Genomic DNA, 21,504 nt, shown 5'->3' with positions numbered 1-21,504 from the left:
CGTATAATCGTGATAATTAGTAGAATACTATTGGAAAAAAACATCAGCAAATGTAAAGGAATATCTAGGAAGAAAGCTAATTGTAAAGTTGATTTGTTCAACTGTTTGTGTTTTGTCATGTTCCGTGAACATGATGGTTCCTCTAAACGTTTAATCCGATAATTCGTTTAAAATTTACTCTAGTCTGTCTCATTTAACGCTCACGATAAGAATTGTTACGCTGAAATGATAACATAACAATGATGCCATGCAAGATAAGACATAGCGAATGTCTGAAGACAGAACAAAGAGAAGATATTGGGCGACCTACTAGTTTTAAAAGATAGACAAGACATCAAACAATATACACTTGCTGAACGTTATGTTGCGCGCCGTGCTTTATTCGGTCCTCGTGTGGGCTGTTGAGGCCCATGTGCCAAAAGCTCGTTTTGTTAATGAGATCGATATTCCCGAACTGGTGCAGCGTTTGGATAATTTGACGGCGACAGTAAATCAGTTAAAGTTAAAACAGGGTAAGCAACGTAATATTCATGGTAATTTAAGTTGTGTGTTTTAGTGCGTTATTGCATTAGAGAAATATAATTGCAGATCGATTTGCACATAACAGAAAAACGTTTTAATTCATGAAGATTGACAGAAACATTCCTACATGTATCACTAGCGAATATTAGCGCGTTATATGAGTAGGCAATATCAGAGAATATAATTTTCAGTCCTATGGAACAGACACAAAAGGAAACGTTTTGTCATTAATATAAATCTGATTTAATTTAACTTAACAAATAGTGTTTGTTTTGTCTCACTAACATTTTTCTTTATGGCATTGTAGACCAACAGCCGATTGCTTTCAAAGCTGATCTGTATTACTCCCAGAGGTCTTCTATAAACCAACGCATCATTTTCGATGTCGTTCAACTTAACCTCGGGAATGCCTATCACAGACTTCTTGGTGCATTCTTCGCCCCTGTACACGGCTCATACCTCTTGTCAATCTCCATCTGCTCCAATAACCATTCTATTGTGCTGGACCTCATGAGGAACAAGGACATGATTGGCAGAGTAATGGCTGGCGACAAAAGTACCATCGATTGTTCCTCCCAGACCACTGTTGCTGAACTCTTTGCAGGGGACGAAGTATACATCCAATGTCATCAAGGTGACCTTATTTCCGCCGCGTGGCCCGTTCTTAATAGTTTCACGGGGGCTCTGCTACAACCTCTGTAATGCATGATTGCTTTTTTGGAACCTTCAATTATTTGGAAATGGGATGAGACTGAATAAACAGTCGAATATTTAAAATAGTTGTGTTAACTGCGCCATGCTCCTGTTTATTTTTTAAGAACAAACAAAGTTCGTTCACTTTCGATGAACCTGTTTTACCGATATTACCAGTCAGGGGTTACAACATGCCATTATACTTCTGTGTTTATATTTTATTTCAATTTATATATTAAAACCTAGTAGCACTCTATTATGCACTTCTTATATATTTCAATGTTTCAAATAATTCCCACATGTTCATACAGTAATCACGACCACCGTTTGGTGCCATAAATGCACTCATTCTTATTTTTAGCCACACATACATAGACAGATAGACAGACAGTTTATTCAGACACATCGTCTTCATACTAAAATATTCATATTATTTTCTGTCACGTTATTAGGTATAACAAAATAACATCACATAACGTAAAACAGACACTTACGAAGCAACATACTAATAAACTATCAAAGCGGTAATGAAATTATTGAACATAATTATTTAGAATCGCATTTCTTATCACAAGAACTTCTTTGATATATTTACATGCATTACAAATAACTGATAACAAACGATAATTTAATATAGAACCTACAAAGGAGTAAAACAAACTGGCAAAATGTTTTCGGTTTTATGTCAAATTCATTGGATTCAGACAAAAATGTATTCATGGCCTTATGGGCTTTACCAACAAAATAATCCTGGTTTAGTTTGAAACTTACAGTATCATATAACACTTTGCCCCAATAGTTAAAATTATCAACAACTTCAATATCATTACCATTGTATACCCGTTTTTCGTTTTGTTTTAATCAACCTGTCTTCCGAAAAACCATTCTTTTCGTTTTTGCAGTGTTCACATTTAACCCCCAAGAATGGCAATATAAGTATAAGTTATCTAAATGTGTTTGAACTTCAGCTGGTGACTTGCCTACATAGGCATGTCATTAGCAAATAATAGTACAATCAACACTATATCATCTATATTCAAACCAGAGTTAATGCTATCCCTTGGTTTATGTTTTATTAAATTTTTAATCCCCAACTTGTTTTGCCTATAACAACAGGCTTTCTTCTTGCGGATTAAGTCCTTATAAAATATTTTACTTGTACATAAGCGTTGTCTGTTTAAATCAATTTAACTTTAGTTAAAGACACGTTATGCGTCGTAATGCGCCGTAGTACACATTTCGTGCAGCGTCGCACTCGCTGTCGAACCAGTCGGCATTTTTTATACAATTATTTACATTAAAACTAGGTTAGTATTATAATCACGTGTTCTACAAAATAACGGGTCCGCAACACTGCGAATAGTTTCAATACATCATTAATTGACGTTCTACTTGAGAACTCTACATGTTGTACAATAGTATTGAATACAGGTAACATATAAATATATATATATATATATATATATATATATATATATATATATATATATATATATATATATATATATATATATATATATATATATATATATGGACCGTGTCGCGGCAAAACCTGTATTCGTGACAAAATTTCACATTTTTTGTTTTCTATGGATTGATAAAGACTGTTCTGAGCTTGTTATTATGATACCAAATTTATAGATATAGCCCCATTACTTACTGAGAAATTTTTATTTTAGTAACAGCACTGCAGAGGTGTTTTGACGTTATCAACGTTAACAACGTTTTTAAGTAAACCGCATTCAGATGTATGTTACATCAAAATCCACACTTATAAACAAGACATGAAATAACATTTAAGAACACATTTATTTTGTTAAAATATATTATCAGGTATCTATTTGTTCTAAAAATAGTTGTGATTAACATTAAACTGTAATCTAACATACGTTGCTTAGCAACAAAGTCCACTTATATTTACATCGACCAGCAAACCATACAGTTTAAATCATTTTTTTCTAAACCAATCTCACATATTTTCACAACATATCATTTAGTTTTTCATAGGAATGCACACATCAAAACAAACATTATCAATTACACCATTTATACATAAACCAACAATATCCAATAATAATAATAATAAAATAATTTCATTGTGTTGAACTGTTAGATTTTTATTTCCCAAAAGTGCTTTTCCTAAAAATTAAGAGTCGAGTAATCTTTAATATTTTTTATAATTATTCTTAGCATGTTCACAATTTAATTATCGTACAGCTTATATTGTATGCAGAATTCTTAGTTTGCCATGAATTCTATAGAAACGAGCAGAAGTGAATACAAATATTTCATTTGATATGAAAAAGTGTTATTTAAATGTGTTATAAATAAACCAATGTATTCAAACAGACATTGAAGGATATTCAAAAAGAAGTGAAGAATAAGTTTGAAGTTATTTGTCATTCGCCTGTAAATATTGACATTATAATGTGTGTAATCTTTCGCCGTAGATGCGATAGATGCGACGACATAAGTATAGTTATGTTTCTGGGCAAGGGCAAGTAGCATCCTCGTTAGCATCGCTGAGATATGGCCTGACAACTTTGTACAAGTACTCCTGTCTGTTTCGGCTGAGTCCTTTGGCCTCTACAATTTGCGGTCGTTGGTATGGAATATGGACGCCATCCATAGCCACAGGCACAGTAACCTTGACCTCTGGACATCCGACTCCCGTGAGCATTGTGACCACACCTGGCTCTTCCGTCGTCATGCGGAAGTACTGATATTGTCTGAAAATAAAAATACATACTATTTTGGCAAACATTTTAATACGTTTGGTTAGGACACAAAATTATGATGCATTTGATGATTATGATGCATGTGCGAATAATATTCATTTGCATTGGTAACTATAATTGAAGACATTGTGCATGGTTATGTCCGTGTTTTGTTTTTCTTTCGCTTTGTATTGCACTTTAGGAATTTTACACTTTTCGTTAAACAGCAGTATAAAACCGTTATACAAAAAAAAATTATTAACAATTCTACTCAGTGGTGTGAACATTTTCAACCATTTATCATAGGCGTACGTTAGTAAATACCTTATCGCTGGTACAGTACAAAACAGTCGGGACAAAAACCCTTTCCAATCCCGCCACTTCCATGCCGGATACTTCAGTGCTTCATTGGATGCTGAGGACATATTAACCATCTGGTTCAATGAGTCCATTGTCTCAATGTTCGACCTCCTGAATTTCAATGATCAGATTGCAAGTATTGTCAGGAGAAGAAATGTAAACTCGATCTTATTCTACATGCTAAATAAACAAAACACTTCATACAAGGAAAATTTACCTTTTTTTAAATTCTTACACATACAACAAAGGCGGCTTTTAGGTACCTGTAAAGTTTATTTAAATGCCCAAATCCACTGTCAACCAGACACCTGGCATGTCCTGGTATTTGCATGTGGTATTCTATCACGTCATGTCTGCCGGTCATCACACGCCATGTGAAATAGCCAATGAGGTAGCGGTTCTTGTTCTGACCTGTAAAATATTGCAGACCATATGTTTACATTCTAAAATTACATACTAAAACGTTACTATATTTTTTTCTTTGTTATTAAGGTAACGTTACACATTCTGTTAAGCCTACTTTAAAAGAAAAATCAAACAATTATTACCATATGCTATATAGTCATAGATAAAAATAATGTTTAATTGTTAAGAACACAATATTTAGTCATATGTTTGAAATATTTATTCAAATATAACTAAATGAATCATATGATTGATTACCACTGGATAATTTTACAAAATAATACCTGGACAATTATCCGCATGGATGGAGCATGTCGATTCACCACGCCCGTGGGTGTCTAGCACCATATCCAGCATCGAGATGACAGCATTGGGTCCGTGTGTTTGGGTACCATCTATGCCCATAGTTTCAGTTTCATTAATAAAAAAATTGAGCTGTTTAGGCAGTCCATCTATCCGTACACCAAAAATCTGTACTTTGCAAAGGGACATGAAATAAATTGGCCCCATTTGCCGCGAGAAGTGAGGAATGGATACATTTTGACTAAAATCAAAAATATAGTGGTTTGTTCTTTTATTAGAACTTAATATGCATGTTTCCTTGGAACGCTTTACACACTGTCATTATAAAGTTCTCTTTCTTTTTGGGCATTTATCACATGTTGTTTAAAGTTTTCGGCAGCCTCTAACTTTTCACTCTCTTCTATTGCCTTCATAATGTTCTTTCTATGGCCTTCACATGTTGCGCATACATCATCCCTAGGCGAAGCTATTCTAATGTGACACAGACAGCTTTTCCAAATTTCACAGAAAGCAGTTCGCTGTAAAGATCTAACCCCAGCCTCGCGACAACTTTCTATATACTCTTTATGAATGGTTAGTTTTGTTTTACCACTGTCAAGATAAATTGGAGGAGTATTGTCGCTTCCTCTGGGAGCTGCTGGTTGGGGGATACCATACGTGTCCGCATAATTTTGCAAAAATTCAACCACGCGTTTTACATCATCATAAATACGACGTGTGATGGTTTCTTTCCAACGTTTCCATGCTTTCTTGGCAATGGACCATTCTTCTTATAATGGTCTACAAGATTTTCTAAAGCTGATCTACCAATGTCATTAACCAGCATAAACGTTTTCTTGCTAACTGGCTTTTGGAATGCATTGTATGAAACCATCGAACGTTTCCTTGGCTTCCCTCGTTTTGTAGTCAGGCCATTTCCACACTTATGTTTACTCATGACAATAATATCTTTCTCTTCCTTTGTCAATTCTCTCATGTTCAATATATTATGGTATACCAGGCCAATTTCAAAATTAACAGTACACTTACTCTTGCAACCACATCCGATCTCGAGAAACTGCCTGACAGTTTCATAGTCAGCGTCCATGTCACCACTGGCGCATGCACCACTGACAATGTATGTATCGTCCACATCACTTTCATACTCATCACTGTTGTTACATACAATGTCATGTTGGTGAATGAAATTTCTGGCTCTACAATCAACAATAGTTGCTGCTGAACTGTTTTCGTCCTCTCTAAATGAATGATCATTTGGGGAATTTATATAAGTCCAATCATCGGAATTTGAGCTCACCTGAGATGCCGATGGAGTTCGCCCAAAGTGGTCGGACAATAAATTGTCCAGTTCCTGGAAACGTATATAGTCTATGCCAATTAGTCAAACATTAAATAATCGATACGTGTTTCTATACGCGAAATTACAGAAATTTGTTTTTGCACTCAGTCATTGAATAAAAGTAGACAATGTAGATCTATATGTGCGATATGCAAGCTATTTCCTACCGAAACAAGAATAATAAGTGACAAAAATCTTCCAAACTTCTATGCAATATTCTTTCCTGCATATTAATCTATTTAAATCTAGACCTATAAAGAAGTTGGATAAATAATAATTAAGAGACTATGGTTGAGTTTATAATAAAACTCGAAAACAAAAACTAACAAATACTTTTTTGCTTTGAATTATAAAAACTGTTTAGCCTTTAGGATCGGCACAACAAATAAGAATCGATCGGGTTCAATATTGGAAAAAAAACTTTTTGTTGTAACCCCATGGTTGCAATAAAAGGTTGGGATAAACTCTTACAACAATTCATGTACAAATAAAAATAACAAACTTTAAGTCTGATAAGTTATACCGTAAATAAATTTTCGTTCACTGAATATCTTAACAACGTTTTACATGGTGATTAATTTGTAAACACGTCTATTTCGCTATATTCTATTAAATATTTAGATCAAACCAATTTTGCAAAATAGCCAATAATAATAAAATATACTACTTACTTCTATTTCATTATCCATATCACATCATTTTATATTTAACACAAATATAAAACTGTCCACAACAGCTACACAGATCCACATGTTGCAGTGATGACGAAATCGCGCAAATTAAATAAAATGTTGACGACACTTTACAGAGAATTTACCAACGTCATAACTGATGTCACGAATACAGGTTTTGCCGCGACACGGCCCATATATATATATATATATATATATATGGGTTAAGTATATCTGAGTATAGCTCTTACAATTATGTCAAGTGCAAATGGGACGATATATATAAGACAAGACAAGACTAGACAAGACAGTTTATTTCAATCCAATAAGGCATTTAAGCCCATGAGGACATATATGCAATACAAGTATTGACAAACAGTGTAGACTAGAATACAAAATTTTAACAAAAGTTGTAGTTGCATGTTTCCAACATTTGGAGAAGATCGCTATGAAAACAATATTTCAAAAACATACATGAAATATATTTATGGAACGTTTTCTAAGCATTTAGCAAATGTATTTCAAACTATAATACAATACAATTATAATACAATATGTTCTTATTTTAGAGGTTTCTTTTATCGACAAATTTGAGTAGTAAAGCTGCCTTTACTTCTTTTAGTCTTGTTACGATCACTGGATGATATTCTATTAATAATGTAGAAAACATAGAAATTGGCTTTAAAAAAAAGTAGCATACATTTATCCTAATTTGTTTCGTGTTATCAAATATCATCATATAACCATGATAGTATGTTGTTTAAAGAAGCCTTTTGAGGCTGGATTCTCAACATATACGACAATTTCACAAACACTGACATAGAGAATACTAGGTCGGTGCCGAATAAAGCAAAGTTTATTTTGCGAGGCTTAGAAAATCTGAACCACGAGCCTTGGCGAGTGGTTCAGATTTTCGTGCCGAGCAAGATAAACTTTGCTTTATTCGGCACCGACCTAGTATTCGATTTATCCCATCAATTTTCTTAGTCGTAAATTATTTCTTTAAACATAGAATAGGAAAATCGAACTAGACGGAAAATCCCAAAGATATTTTAAGCAAACATTGTTTCATTATTTTAATCGTGTCGAGCCTAATACATTACAAAAAGATCAGTAACCAACCTGTTTTTCGTTTATCATACCTCTACGTCCCCGATTTTTAAGAAATAATGAAAAAAAGACACTAAACAACTGCATCTTTAGCGTGAAACAACATGCATTGTGTCGTATGACGTATTAATAATGACGTCACGAGTACGCGCACTTAATATTTGTAAATAATGTTTATTTGCTTTTTGAGTTGCATTATGTGTAAAAACTATATTACATCTTGGTATCAAATTGTTTGTTTTGTTAAATCTGATTCGATTTTACTAAAAATGATTACTTTATAGTTGATTCCGAGTAATATGAACATTCTTCGCCGCGCGTGACAGCTATATTTCAGCACTGCTGAAATAAAGGTAAATTTATTCCACAGTGGTTTATTTCGACAATGCACGTCTGATGATGGGATAAAAAAGAGTAGTTATATATACACATTTACAGAAATAAGCATCGGCTTCTTCGCATGTGCATCTATCGGATATGTTTATAATTTAGTTCGCGTTTTAGTATTACGAAAAACAAGTAAAACAACCTATCGCAAAGAAACCTTTAATTACAAAAAGATAATAAAGTTTAATCATTTAACTTGTATGAATTATATATCCATCACATACGGTATTTAATCATCTATAGAATAAACATGCCTTACCGAAACCAAAATATCTCTACATCTACATGGTACTGCTATACAATCGTTAAACGATTATCAGAAGCAGGCGTATATATGATATAAGACATATATCATTGGCAACTGCTATCACTAACATCTGAACTTAGCTTAACACTATATATCCACTTGTTTATTTGTCTTACCGAAAGAAACATGTAAGAGAAGTATTGTGGAAACTAGATTTACAATGACACGTTATAATACATTAATTGTAAGATCTTTAACTGCTTTATGCTTTAACGAGTAAGATAGACATTATGGAGGTTTTGTCATATCCATTCATACGATAGAAAGCTTACATGGTATGATATTATTATAAACATCAGAAATAATTGTGCATTTAACAATTTCAGATTAGTTCACTTCAATACTATTTGTACAGAGCAACGCTATTGTAGCCTTGTAAATATAATAATACAAAGGGTATTAAGGCAACATGACATTTCTATTAATAGTAATACAAAAAGCATGTAAATGTAGTAATGTGCTCGTATTTCACTAAAATACATTACAGTTGTAAACAGCAATGCTAGCATAGTGTGGTACACTTAACACTTACAAACGGCATTAAGGCCTCATATCATATTTTATTGCCCCGTATTACAAAATGTATGTAAAAGTAATATACCAAGGAACATACATAATACATCAGACATAATACAGTTTCAGCAGAAACACATAGAAAACATGAAATACATACAATTCAAGTACAAAGAAACACATAGGAAGCATGTATTTACAGTATCACAAGGAACACATATAGTGCATCAATTTACCATGTCAATTTTTATACATTACCTCATTTCTAATAATAAATGCTTTATGAATATAGGTTGCTAAGTTTCTAAGTATATTCTTAACTTCTGACTTTATAAGATCTACAAATTTAGCCATGCTAGGTCTAAACCAATATTTTCTGCCAATATATTTTTTCCTAATGTCAGTATACATTACACATTCCATAACAAAATGATATCCATCATTAATTGTATTGCATCTCGCACATTTTCTATCATTTATTGGGATACTCATAAGTTTGGTCCATCGACCAATCTCAATATGCAATCTATGCGATGAGACTCGAAAACGAGAAAAAGATTGACAGAACTTACTTATATTAAAACATTCGAGATATGGTTGAAATCTAAATGATGAAATAGTGTTGTAGAATAAAGCTCTACTAGACTGAGTTAATCGGGCGTACCAGTTCTGAATAAATTGATCATTTATTTAAATTAATCTCTGCTTAACAACATATAGAAACATGTCATTATTACCTACACCTTGAAAAGTCCAGGCATCAACAAAACCAAGCGAACATAATAAGTCCTTCAATAAGGAGCACCAATTTATTGTATTGGGATACTATTCTAAATCATTCTTTAATAAATTATACACAAGAAGAATAAACTTATTTTCTTTCGTTTGAAGAATTCGTAACCAATATTTAATAGCCTTATACATATGTATAGTTTTAAAAGATACTCTGCCTAATTCGCCATATATAAAATCGTTCTGAGTAGTTTTCTTCACACAAAGCAGTTTTTTGCAAAATCGTATATGTATTGTCTCAATTGATAAGTCATTCGCAAAAACAACATTCTTCACAACAATAATTCAAAATTGGCGATACAAGCTTATCGAAAAGTTCCAACGTGTGTTTTGGCGGTATATAAGTAAATTTATACAAGTATTTATTCAACGTAAAAATGGCTTTCTGTGCTTGTCCGGCCAAAGTACTTTGTGCGGTACTAAGCGAATCCCCTGTAGTGAAAACCACACCTAAATAACAGAATTTGTTAACTATTTCAATTGGTTCGCCATTATAATAAAATGCAATGTCATTCGGAATAGAGCCACCTTTTCTAAATATCATAACTTTTGTTTCAGCAACATTTACCTTCAGTTTCCATGTAAAACAATAATCATAAAATATATTAATACTACGCTGTAATGATTCAGCCGAATTTGCAAAAATAACAATGTCGTCGGCATACAGCAACATAAATATCTTAAACATATTAACATCTATACCATCTGCATTGTCATGAATAAAAATATCTTCCAAATCATTGATAAACATGGGAAATAAAAAGGGAGACAAGCACTCCCCCTGACGTACCCCAAGAGTGCATGTGTATTCATCACTTAACTTATTGCAATACTTAACTCTAGACTTAACAGAAACGTATATTGATTTAACAATGTTGAGTTTATTACCTCTAAGTCCCAGCTGTATCTTTTTAAAGCCGGCCGAGTTGATGTTGGTATATTTTCTCATTTTTGTTATGTGTCGCAAAAAAGTGATTATGAGTCAACATCTGATGGTATTTATGTCAGATGTGCAAAAAATTTGGTCACATTCGGTCAAGAAATTCCCAAATTCAGTACAAAGATAGCGCTTTTCAATTTCTGTCCATGGACATAAATGATCTAAATTTACACGAGCGCGGGTCACATGTAAAACCACGTGACCATTGCATCATTGTTTACAACCGCATTTGCAATGCTGAAACCTCGTCTAGGTAGACCCACAGGTGTTGTGCGCTTGACCAAGCCACTTTAACTTACAACACAGATTCGTCCTTGTGTTTGCGTTATAACGTCGAAAACGATGCAGATCGGGAATTAATTATCGGCAATTTCGAGTCCAGCTCCATGTCGATCAGACGCTTAAGGTAAATACGGTTCTCGGTTTCATGTATTCGGTAACTGAGGCGCGGAACCAATAGTTGGATAAACAGCGTAAGGTGAAGGACGGATCATCGTTGACGATTGAAATAAACATTCAAACATAACGATTATATTAGTATTTGGTGTGGACAAAAAGACAAATATGTGTTTTTAGTTTATAAACTTTGTTTATTGTACTAATGCGGATTATGTTCGGTAGCTAGGGTATTTCGATACTTTTACTCTTGTAAAATCGGCACAGAACGTTCTGTATGACGAGAGCCGACCTAGCATTCTTACGAGTTCGAAAATTGTTTTCTTGTAGTTTATGTTGGCAAGTAGCCGTTCGTGGTCATTTTTCGTCACAAGGCAACCTTTCCCAACAAAATGGTACATAGTTAACGAAAATCGACCGCCATTTAGGCACTTAATGCCTTAAAAATTTTGATGTAGGTGATTTTCCTGTGTCAAGAGATAACTACCTTGAATATATATATTATATATATTTTTGCCAAAATGATGAAAAATGTTGTTTTATGACATATTGATAGTGCTAAAGTGACTTTGCCTCGCGCCCAACACCTGTGGGGCTATCCGTAGACATAATTTGTTTGTCGTTATTTAGTAGTTCTTCTTTGTTGTAAAAAGCGCGGAAGGGGAAATCACGTGAAATTTGCGCTCACGTGACCCAAAGCGTGCATACGTCACAGGTTAATAATAGTTTTGAGGATTCCGTTATGTACATGTTTAGGTTTCGTATGTTGATGCTGTTTGCATTTTTTCGGCACAATTTTTTTTGCGAAAATCAGTATGGAAAAGTTAAGCTTTAGAATGTATCTGACAAATACTGATCAATTCTGGTAAGTTGAGAAAACCAAATTGTTGTGAGAAATATCAACTCGGCCGGCTTTAAACCAAAGATTTTCAAGAAACACATAATCAAACGCTTTAGTATAATCAACACACAATGTATAAAGTTGTTTCCCTTGATTGAGAACATGCGTTATTAAACTATTAAGCACACATATATTATCTACCGTACTCATATTTGCCCTAAATCCTGCTTGGGCTTTTATATACACGTTATACTTTTCGGCCCATGATTTCAATCTATTATCTATAATCCTAGTAAACAGCTTACCTAAACTACTCAATAACGTAATACCACGATAATTATCCACATTATTTATACTGCCTTTTTAGCTCATCTATTTTTTTGAAAAAAAGAGCTATTGTCATCACCTTGGCGTCGGCGTCGGCGTCGGCGTCCGGTTAAGTTTCGCGTTTAGGTCCACTTTTCTCATAAAGTATCAATGCTATTGCATTTAAACTTGGTACACTTACTTACTATCATGAGGGGACTGGGCAGGCAGAGTTAGATAACTCTGACGTGCATTTTGACAGAATTATATGCCCTTTTTATACTTAGAATATTGAAAATTTTGGTTAAGTTTTGTGTTTAGGTCTATTTTATTTCTTAAGTATCAAAGCTATTGCTTTCATACTTGCAACACTTACTAACTATCATAAGGGGACTGTGCAGGCAAAGTTATGTTACTCTGACTGGCATTTTGACAGAATTATGTGCCCTTTTTATACTTAGAAAATTGAAAATTTGGTGAAGTTTTGTGTTTAGGTCCACATTATTCCTAAAGTATCAAAGCTATTGCTTTCATACTTGCAACACTTACTAACTATCATAAGGGGACTGTGCAGGCAAAGTTATGTAACTCTGACTGGCATTTTGACGGAATTATGGGCCCTTCATACTTAGAAAATTGAAATTTGGTAAAGTTTTGTGTTTTGCTCCACTTTACCCATAAAGTATCATAGATATTGCTTTCATACTTGGAACACTCGCAAACTATCAAAAGGGGACAGTAAATGACAAGTTGCATAATTCTGGTTGTCATTTTTGCGGAATTATGGCCCTTATCAAAAATAAAATATAATATTTAATATATGGTTAAATTTTGTGTTTCGATCCACTTTACTTCTAAAGTATCAATGCTATTGCTTTCAAACCTCAAATACTTTCATGCTATCATGAGGGTACTGTACCTGGCAAGTTGAATTTTACCTTGACCTTTGAATGACCTTGACTCTCAAGGTCAAATTATTAAATTTTGCTAAAATTGCCATAACTTCTTTATTTATGATTAGATTTGATTGATACTTTGACAAAACAACTCTTACCTGACATACTACAATAGACTCCACCCAAACCATCCCACACGCCCCGCGAACCCCCCCCCCCCATTTTTTTAAAGATCATCTAATAAATGACCACCACACCCTCACACTATACCCCCCCCCCCCAAAAAAAAAAATTATACATAGTTAAAAAACACAAATATATATTTTTATGCCCCCGGTAGGGTGGCATATAGCAGTTGAACTGTCCGTCAGTATGTAAGTCAGTATGTCAGTCTGTCCGTCCGTCCGAAAAAAAAACACTTTAACGTTGACCATAACTTTTGCAATATTAAAGATAGCAACTTGATATTTGGCATGCATGTGTATCTCATGAAGCTGCACATTTTGAGTGGTGGAAGTTCAAGCTCAAGGTCATCCTTCAAGGTCAAAGGTAAAAAACAAATTCAAAGCGGCGTTCTCATGAAGCTGCACATTTTGAGTGGTGGAAGTTCAAGGTTAAGGTCATCCTTCAAGGTCAAAGGTCAAAAAATAATTTCAAAGCGGCGTTCTCATGAAGCTGCACATTTTGAGTGGTGGAAGTTCAAGGTCAAGGTCATCCTTCAAGGTCAACGGTCCAAAAAAAATTCAAAGCTGCGCAATAGGGGACATTGTGTTTCTGACGAACACATCTCTTGTTATTATTTTATTTTTGAATTACCGTCGAACCATCCCACCCAAAAATCCTCCCCCCCCCCAAAAAAAAAAAAAAAATATTTTTTTGTGCATTTTTTTGCATTTTTGGAAGATAATGTAATAAATGACCTTACCCCCACACTATACACCCCTCTCCACTCCACCCCTCCCTCCTTTGTGATTGAAATTTAGATAGGTCCCTTCACCTTTAAAAAGACAAATAGATGAGCGGTCTGCATCCGCAAGGCGGTGCTCTTGTTTATGAAGTGGAATCACAAAGCCTTCCGACCATCGCTAAGGGAAATATGCATTTTCAAAAATCTTATTAAACAATGTATAAAAAAATATTCATCAATGCACCTTTACCGACAGTAAACATTTCGTTTATTAAACAATCAGGACCACCTGACCTGTTGGTTTTCAACTGGTTAATATATATATATATATATGGAGAAAGATATGTGTGAACAACCAGATATATAGACATACAAACAGACATACATATTCCTATTGGAGACTTCGGCGTGGGCGCATAGCTACGATGCAGAATGGAGCAGACATAATGTGAAATCCCTACCCCCCCCCCCCCCCCAAAAAAAAAAAATGGTTCATTCACATTTATATACCCCACCCTAACACCGCAACACATCTCCAAAGTTGGAACAGTTTTACATACACAGAAGGGACAGTTACATGAACATTTATTTACAAATATGAAACCATAGTTGTATTTGGGCCTGATCTGATCAGGATTCATAAATACACTAACATTATGTTAGAGACACTGCGGAAATACGTTGGATCTAAAAGATACAGTGAAATTATGAGTATTTTTGTGTTTCAAGGGAGATAATTATATTTCACAACAACGTTATATATATATTACATATTATACACGAAGAGGCGCACTTAGCAAGAATCGAAATGCTCAAAAATATAATTATCAATTCATTTAACACAATTACAATTAATTATATAAATTAAATATTAAATCGTTAATATTTTTTTACATTGAATGAAAATATTCATGTGAATGCATATAAATAATTTGATAACGACAACAGGTTACTTATCATATTAATTGTATTAGTGTCTTCATATTAACTTCTATTTTAAGTAAACACAATGTTTAAGTTAACGCATGTTCAAGTTTTGAGCAACTGCCCGGCTTCGCTGACCAGATTACGTTTCCATATAACGAGAGTTCGGAATAACTGAAATATTTCGATTGGTACGATAAGAACGATTATTCATTTGTTCTTCAACACGGCACAACTATAATATTTGAACATGCTTGTGATACTACAAAAAAAGCTCATTTTATGAATATGTTTTAGTGGTATCACTTTAGTACGCGTTTATGAATGTCATCTTGTTTCTAATAAAATCACACGTTTTGAAGTCGACAGTTAAACAATATTACATATACCTAAATTTATTTAAGTTCGTTTTATTTAAAAGAACCTAAGATGTGCGAATTGTTGTGCTTATTCTAACCCAGACTAATAATTTAAAATGCGATGGTCCACTTTGATCCCGTAAATCTAAAACTCATTTGTGTATTTTTGTAAGACTCATTACACGCATAAGAAAATAAACCGTTGCTAAATGACAAAATTATTGGTTTCATAAAGCATTTAATTAGTGCATGATAAGCGGTATTTTTGTAAATATTTGTTTTGACCTGGATGCGTGATAAGCAAGTATTCTGACCATAAGTCATTAACATAGAGTCATATATGTGACTCCAACAGTTGTTACACTTTTTTTCTAACATTTCATGTGGTTACATTGTTTAAGACCCCACTTGACTCAGATCGACCTTTACCAAGCTTACTTGTTTAGAAACACATTCCGAACAAGTTTCATCAAGATTGAGTACTAAATGTAACTTATTTGTGGAAACGAATTGTTTGCACGGTATTAACCCATTTTACTCAAAATGTGACTCGATATTTTCTATATAAACGTTCTGACCAAACTAACTCAAGAATGAGCTATAAATAAGGAAACGAGAAAACACTTGACGCCGTATAACGGACATTTATTGATCACAATACGTTTTGCACTGTGTATAAGTTGATGTGATAATTGAAAAAATGTAATAATTCTATAATATTAACTAGTTTTCACATTACAGTCTAACCTGTCAATAAAGACCACTATAGGGATTTGGTCGCTGTGGTCTTGTTCACAGGCGGTCTTTATTCGCAGGGTCGATTGAAATTTTGCAAAATATGCTAGTAGGATTTTTTAAAAGGTACCTTATCTATGTATGTGTTCTATTGCCTAAATGGTTGAATACTAATGCATGTATAATGTCATAAAGGATTGAAAACACAGTGTTTTTTATATTTATTATTTTAAATTCCTTATGTTTTTATTTTTTATTTCATTAATCATAGCATGTATAAATAACTATTGACATACATGAAATGTACTTGAACTGACAAATTCCATATCGATAATCGTAGCACGTCTTATTACGGAGAAATTTAAGAAAGGAATGAATATCAAAATGTATGTTTGTAATTGGAATTGTAACGAAACCGTAAATTTCCTTAATCAGTTGATAAAGCCCCAAACTTTTGTTTGATATTTATGTCAATTGGTACATTAATCACGAGTCACTAAAATATAAAGACAACTTCTTACACTTTCGAGAAACTGATAAATGCATAAAAGAAGCAGGCGGCTACCAATTAGTAATGTGTGTTAAGTAAATTAACAACTGTTATCGAGTGTAGTAAACTTTCACTTGCAAATATCTCCATAGCGACCGACGAGTCTACTGGTTAGATGTTTATCACGTGACTATCACAGCGCCATGGTGGCCATTTTTGTTATTGAAAGTTGCGAAATCGATGATTGTTATGATTGAAGTGGTCTTTGTTAGGTATCAAAATGGACCTATGGGAATGTAAAATGGCGGTCCATGGTCTTTGTTCGCAGGTGGGCTTTATTCGCAGGTACAATATATAGTGAAACGGTTCGGAAGGAAATCGTAGTGGTCTTTATGGACAGGTGGTCTCTATTAAAAGGTGGTCGCTGGGGGAGGTTGGACTGTATACATTTAATTAACAAATAGCCAGACCGCTTGCTGCCATGTTGCTGTAAAAATGAGAACAATTTAAAATTCGGTAGGTATTATCAGACAGTAATTACCGAGAAAGTGTCAACTGAGACGCTTAATAAATATAGAAATAAGTCGTTCTACAATTACTAGCATCTAAATTGACCAACTGTAAGACAACCGACAGTGGGAGACTCAAATATACCAACTTTCAAAATTAGTTTGAAATGGCGTGAACACTATGTCTCGGAGCTCTTCAAATTAAATCACTAATTAATCGTTGCTTTATAATAATACGATTTAACACGAACCGTAATAGCTTTGTCACAAACACGACCGTAATTCCCACATCATACTACTACCAAGGGCTAACTAAGGAAAGTGGTATACACATCTAAATTTAGGACATGTTACAAGTCTTAATTTCATCGCTTAATTATTATGGAGATTTTTTCTGCAAAGCTATATCATTTTTATGTGGATTTCCATTGAAATATATGAAAACACAAATGTGTATATATGTTGAATTCACTGTTTTTGACACAAATTCGGCGGTGATGACATATTTTACGTTTGCGCAACAAGCGTGTATCATATTTTGTTGAAAACAATAGCATAACAAAACGATGGCAGCTCTGAACTTTCAAATATTTATAATAAACATGTACTATTACATCGATACAATCAAGCGCTAGATTATTTAGAGTAATTTAACATGATTTAAGTCAGGGAGTCTTATAAAAACAGTATACCACTTACTTTTAATATTTTGCTATAAGCGTTCATAAGCAATTAAACTATTTTGTATGATCAATATATTTCATGTATATCGATTGCAATTGCTTATCAAACCGTATCGATATTAATCTATATGTGTGTGTGTGTGTGTGTGTGTGTGTGTGTGTGCGTGCGTGCGTGCGTGCGTGTGCGTGCGTGCGTGCGTGTGTGTGTGTGTGTGTGTGTGTGTGTGCGTGTGTGTGTGTGCGTGCGTGCGTGCGTGCGTGCGTGCGTGCGTGCGTGCGTGTGCGTGCGTGCGTGCGTGTGTGTGTGTGTGTGTAATGTGATTCACTACAGGATTCATAGGTCTATAAACACGACTGCTTCACTCAATGAAACGTTATGCTAGCTAACTTGACTGTTTAACTTTAGGTAATACAAGCAAATAAACATGACTGGTTGCATAAGTGTTCAACGAACTATTAATTAACATGACATGACTAAATGCCACATTAAAGTGAACACGCGGTTAAGAAACTCGTCTGGTTTATTTCAGGAAATATTATGTTTATCAACATTCCTTGTTCAATTCATTAAACACGTATTACAAATTACAATAACTTATATAACTATAATATATAAGGTGAGGAATGTTTAATCAAAATTAGTTAACATTGAAAGGGTAAGTAAATCGTAGTTCAATGTAGGAATAACAGTCTAAATCTCGATTTATTTTGGTTTCACTTTAGTTACACCTCGACAATATTAAGCTGGCATAATAATTATTAGTCTGGATTGTTGTCTATATTTGCACGTTTTGCAGGCATTTAATGAGGAATGGTTCAATCGATTGTTCGGTATCCATTAAGGCCACAAATTCAGTGCACAACGTGGTTATGGGTTGTTGATGACGAGGGACACTTGGGCTAAAAAATAAAATGGGAACACTTTTTGAAAATGTGGTTACGCTGAAATAAAATAAGTGTTTATCTTTTCTGAAGAAATCAGTCTTCACAATTGCTTGATTCCTTTTCAAAATCAGATAAATGTTATTCAACTCTCATTTAACCCTTATCTTCTTAAATTTTAAATACATTGACACATTTATAAACTTTTTTGTTAAACTGATATTATTAAGAATGATTTTTTTTTCTCTTTTTCTCAAAACTCATCCATTCTCCCTCCCTCTCAAAATATAGCAACGAATCATTCCACCGCAAACGTTGATGACATATTTTTTAAGGGATGGCCTTTTCCTTGTCATTGTTACTTGGTGCATGTATGGATGATGTTGGGCCATTTGGGAAATTTATTGTTGTTGCTATTCATTTCGTCCAATTTATTATTTAAGCACTATGATAAAATAATATAATATTTTTTGTTTTCTTCAGGTGGTCGACGTAATTCACCATTTTCGTAGGTTGGGTAATGACGCGAATTTTGATGATATGATGCTAAAATCTTAAAATACCAACGAATCTTGAGTCATACATTCAGATAAGGGAATATTACATCACAACAAATTACAACGAACGTTTTTCACTTGAGTTTACGATCAATTCAATGACTTTTGTGAAAACAATCTATTAATTTGCGTACGCCCGCTGACCCACTTGCAAAACACGCGCGCGTTCACCGCAGACTACTGCTTACATATTTATTATAGCGTTAAGTTTATATTAAATCATTAAGGTCATTGCTAGGTTAACATTGGAGAGCTATAAAGTAACGTTATGTAACAAATCTTATTTAATTGTGATCTTATATATCCAGTTATTAGAATGTATTGATCAAACACTCTTTAAACTTCCTGCCAAGTTGTTTTATTAATGGTATGAAACATCGTGGTGCTCTTCTAATTTCATTTAGATCATGCTCCTAGGGTGAACACTGGTCTTAACCGGGATATTATCTTTGCTATTGCAGCGGAAGTTTCACTTTCACTTTTATTGTTTATACAGACAGATAACGATGTTTTTTTATTATGAAATCTGTTTAATCTGACATTACAATGCCTAAGGGTTTAATACATTATATTAAACACTAAATTGTGGCTTTCTACTCACTACATTTAACCTATGCCCTGTGGTAAAAACATAACCCGAGGTCACTTGATTGATATATATTGATGTATACACAATGAAAACAACAACAACAACTGTGAAATCACAGGTCCCATATGTTAATTATTTGCTTAATAGCAGTATTTAGTGGTCCTTACGACCTGTTTTGAAATTCCTATTAGGTCTGGCCTGTCCACGCTCAAGTGGTCAAATGGTCACTATAAACATATGATGCTGCATCTGCAACTGATGTTTTTATTTCTTTTACAGAAAGCAAATGAGTTCACAAAAGCGTGTTTTCCTGACTTGAAACCGTTATTAAGGTGTGTTCACGGTCGCTAAAAAACAATGTGTCCATTTAAACTGTATATGATAGTCTCTCAATAAGCACAAATGCGTCCTTGCGGCTTTCATGTACATGTATCACGGACATATCATACGAAACGGTGCATATATATTGGTAAAAACATGACAACTGTATATATGTAATATTTAAATAACAATTACGATTCTTTCCATAACCTAATAGTGTCGCTAACCCTTTACGGAATGACATCGGGTCTTAAACTAAACAAAAGTAAATGTACTGTGCTACGAGTAGGTAAATTAAAACAAAGTAATGTTCAATATAAAAAAGAAATGAAATTTAATTGGACATCCGATGAAGCCACAACGTTAGGAACTACATTACATACTGATTACCAGTTCACATGAGAGTAAATCAAATAATGTTATGTCATGTCTTCAAAATAAGAAATGGCCTTTTTCCAGATTACTTGAGTGAACACTTTGTTTCCCAAGATTCTATGCATAATTACAGCACTAGGCTTAGTAAAAAGGGTGGGTATTGTTTACCCAAGGTCAAATGTCATGGTTCCAAATCCTTTTCTTTTAACAGCATTAAACTCTGGAACTCTTTACCTGAGTCACTCACTGAGGTCAACAGGTTAGAAGGCTTTAAGGTTGCCATTAAAAGTCATTTAATGAATAATATTTAACTTTTTATATATGTGTATCTTTTCACTTTTAATAAGCAGATATTAACTTCGTCTTAGGTTTTTATTTTTAATAATTATTAGTTCATACTCCATAACATACATTTTAGCAATATATTTAATTTAGATAATTCATGATACCTCATATCATCAAATTACAACTGTCAAAATATCTATGTGTTGCAATAATTGATAACATTATCAATTGATCTTAGTTTCCAGCTCCTGTCATATTTTCTGAGCACTACTGTGATAATTAGTTTGATCTCTTTTGAACGGTGATATACATTTTTTATTTCATTAAATAATTATTTTACTATGAACATAGTTATGTTTAAGGTCAACATAGTTATGCTTAAGGTCTGCC

At 33.7% G+C, this 21,504-nt stretch overlaps 2 protein-coding genes across 2 annotated transcripts; one reads left to right on the top strand and one right to left on the bottom strand.

Annotated features, from left to right (window-relative positions):
• The first annotated feature begins 277 nt into the window (after positions 1-277).
• Positions 278-1,471, top strand: LOC127848122 (heavy metal-binding protein HIP-like). Its single transcript, XM_052380417.1, has 2 exons — positions 278-512; positions 830-1,471. Exons 1-2 carry the CDS (start codon positions 362-364, stop codon positions 1,222-1,224), a joined length of 546 nt encoding a protein of 181 aa, XP_052236377.1. The 5' UTR covers positions 278-361; the 3' UTR covers positions 1,225-1,471.
• A 2,223-nt stretch (positions 1,472-3,694) lies between these two features.
• LOC127849286 (uncharacterized) lies at positions 3,695-5,207 on the bottom strand. Its single transcript, XM_052382006.1, has 3 exons — positions 4,982-5,207; positions 4,556-4,703; positions 3,695-3,944 (listed from the first exon to the last, which is right to left on the bottom strand). Exons 1-3 carry the CDS (start codon positions 5,205-5,207, stop codon positions 3,695-3,697), a joined length of 624 nt encoding a protein of 207 aa, XP_052237966.1.
• Positions 5,208-21,504: the final 16,297 nt, after the last annotated feature.

This window comes from Dreissena polymorpha, chromosome 10 (genome assembly GCF_020536995.1).
Source record: "Dreissena polymorpha isolate Duluth1 chromosome 10, UMN_Dpol_1.0, whole genome shotgun sequence".
Taxonomy (NCBI): domain Eukaryota; kingdom Metazoa; phylum Mollusca; class Bivalvia; order Myida; family Dreissenidae; genus Dreissena; species Dreissena polymorpha.
The sequence above is the reverse complement of the archived record's forward strand: the minus strand, read 5'-3'. Positions and strand labels throughout refer to the sequence as shown.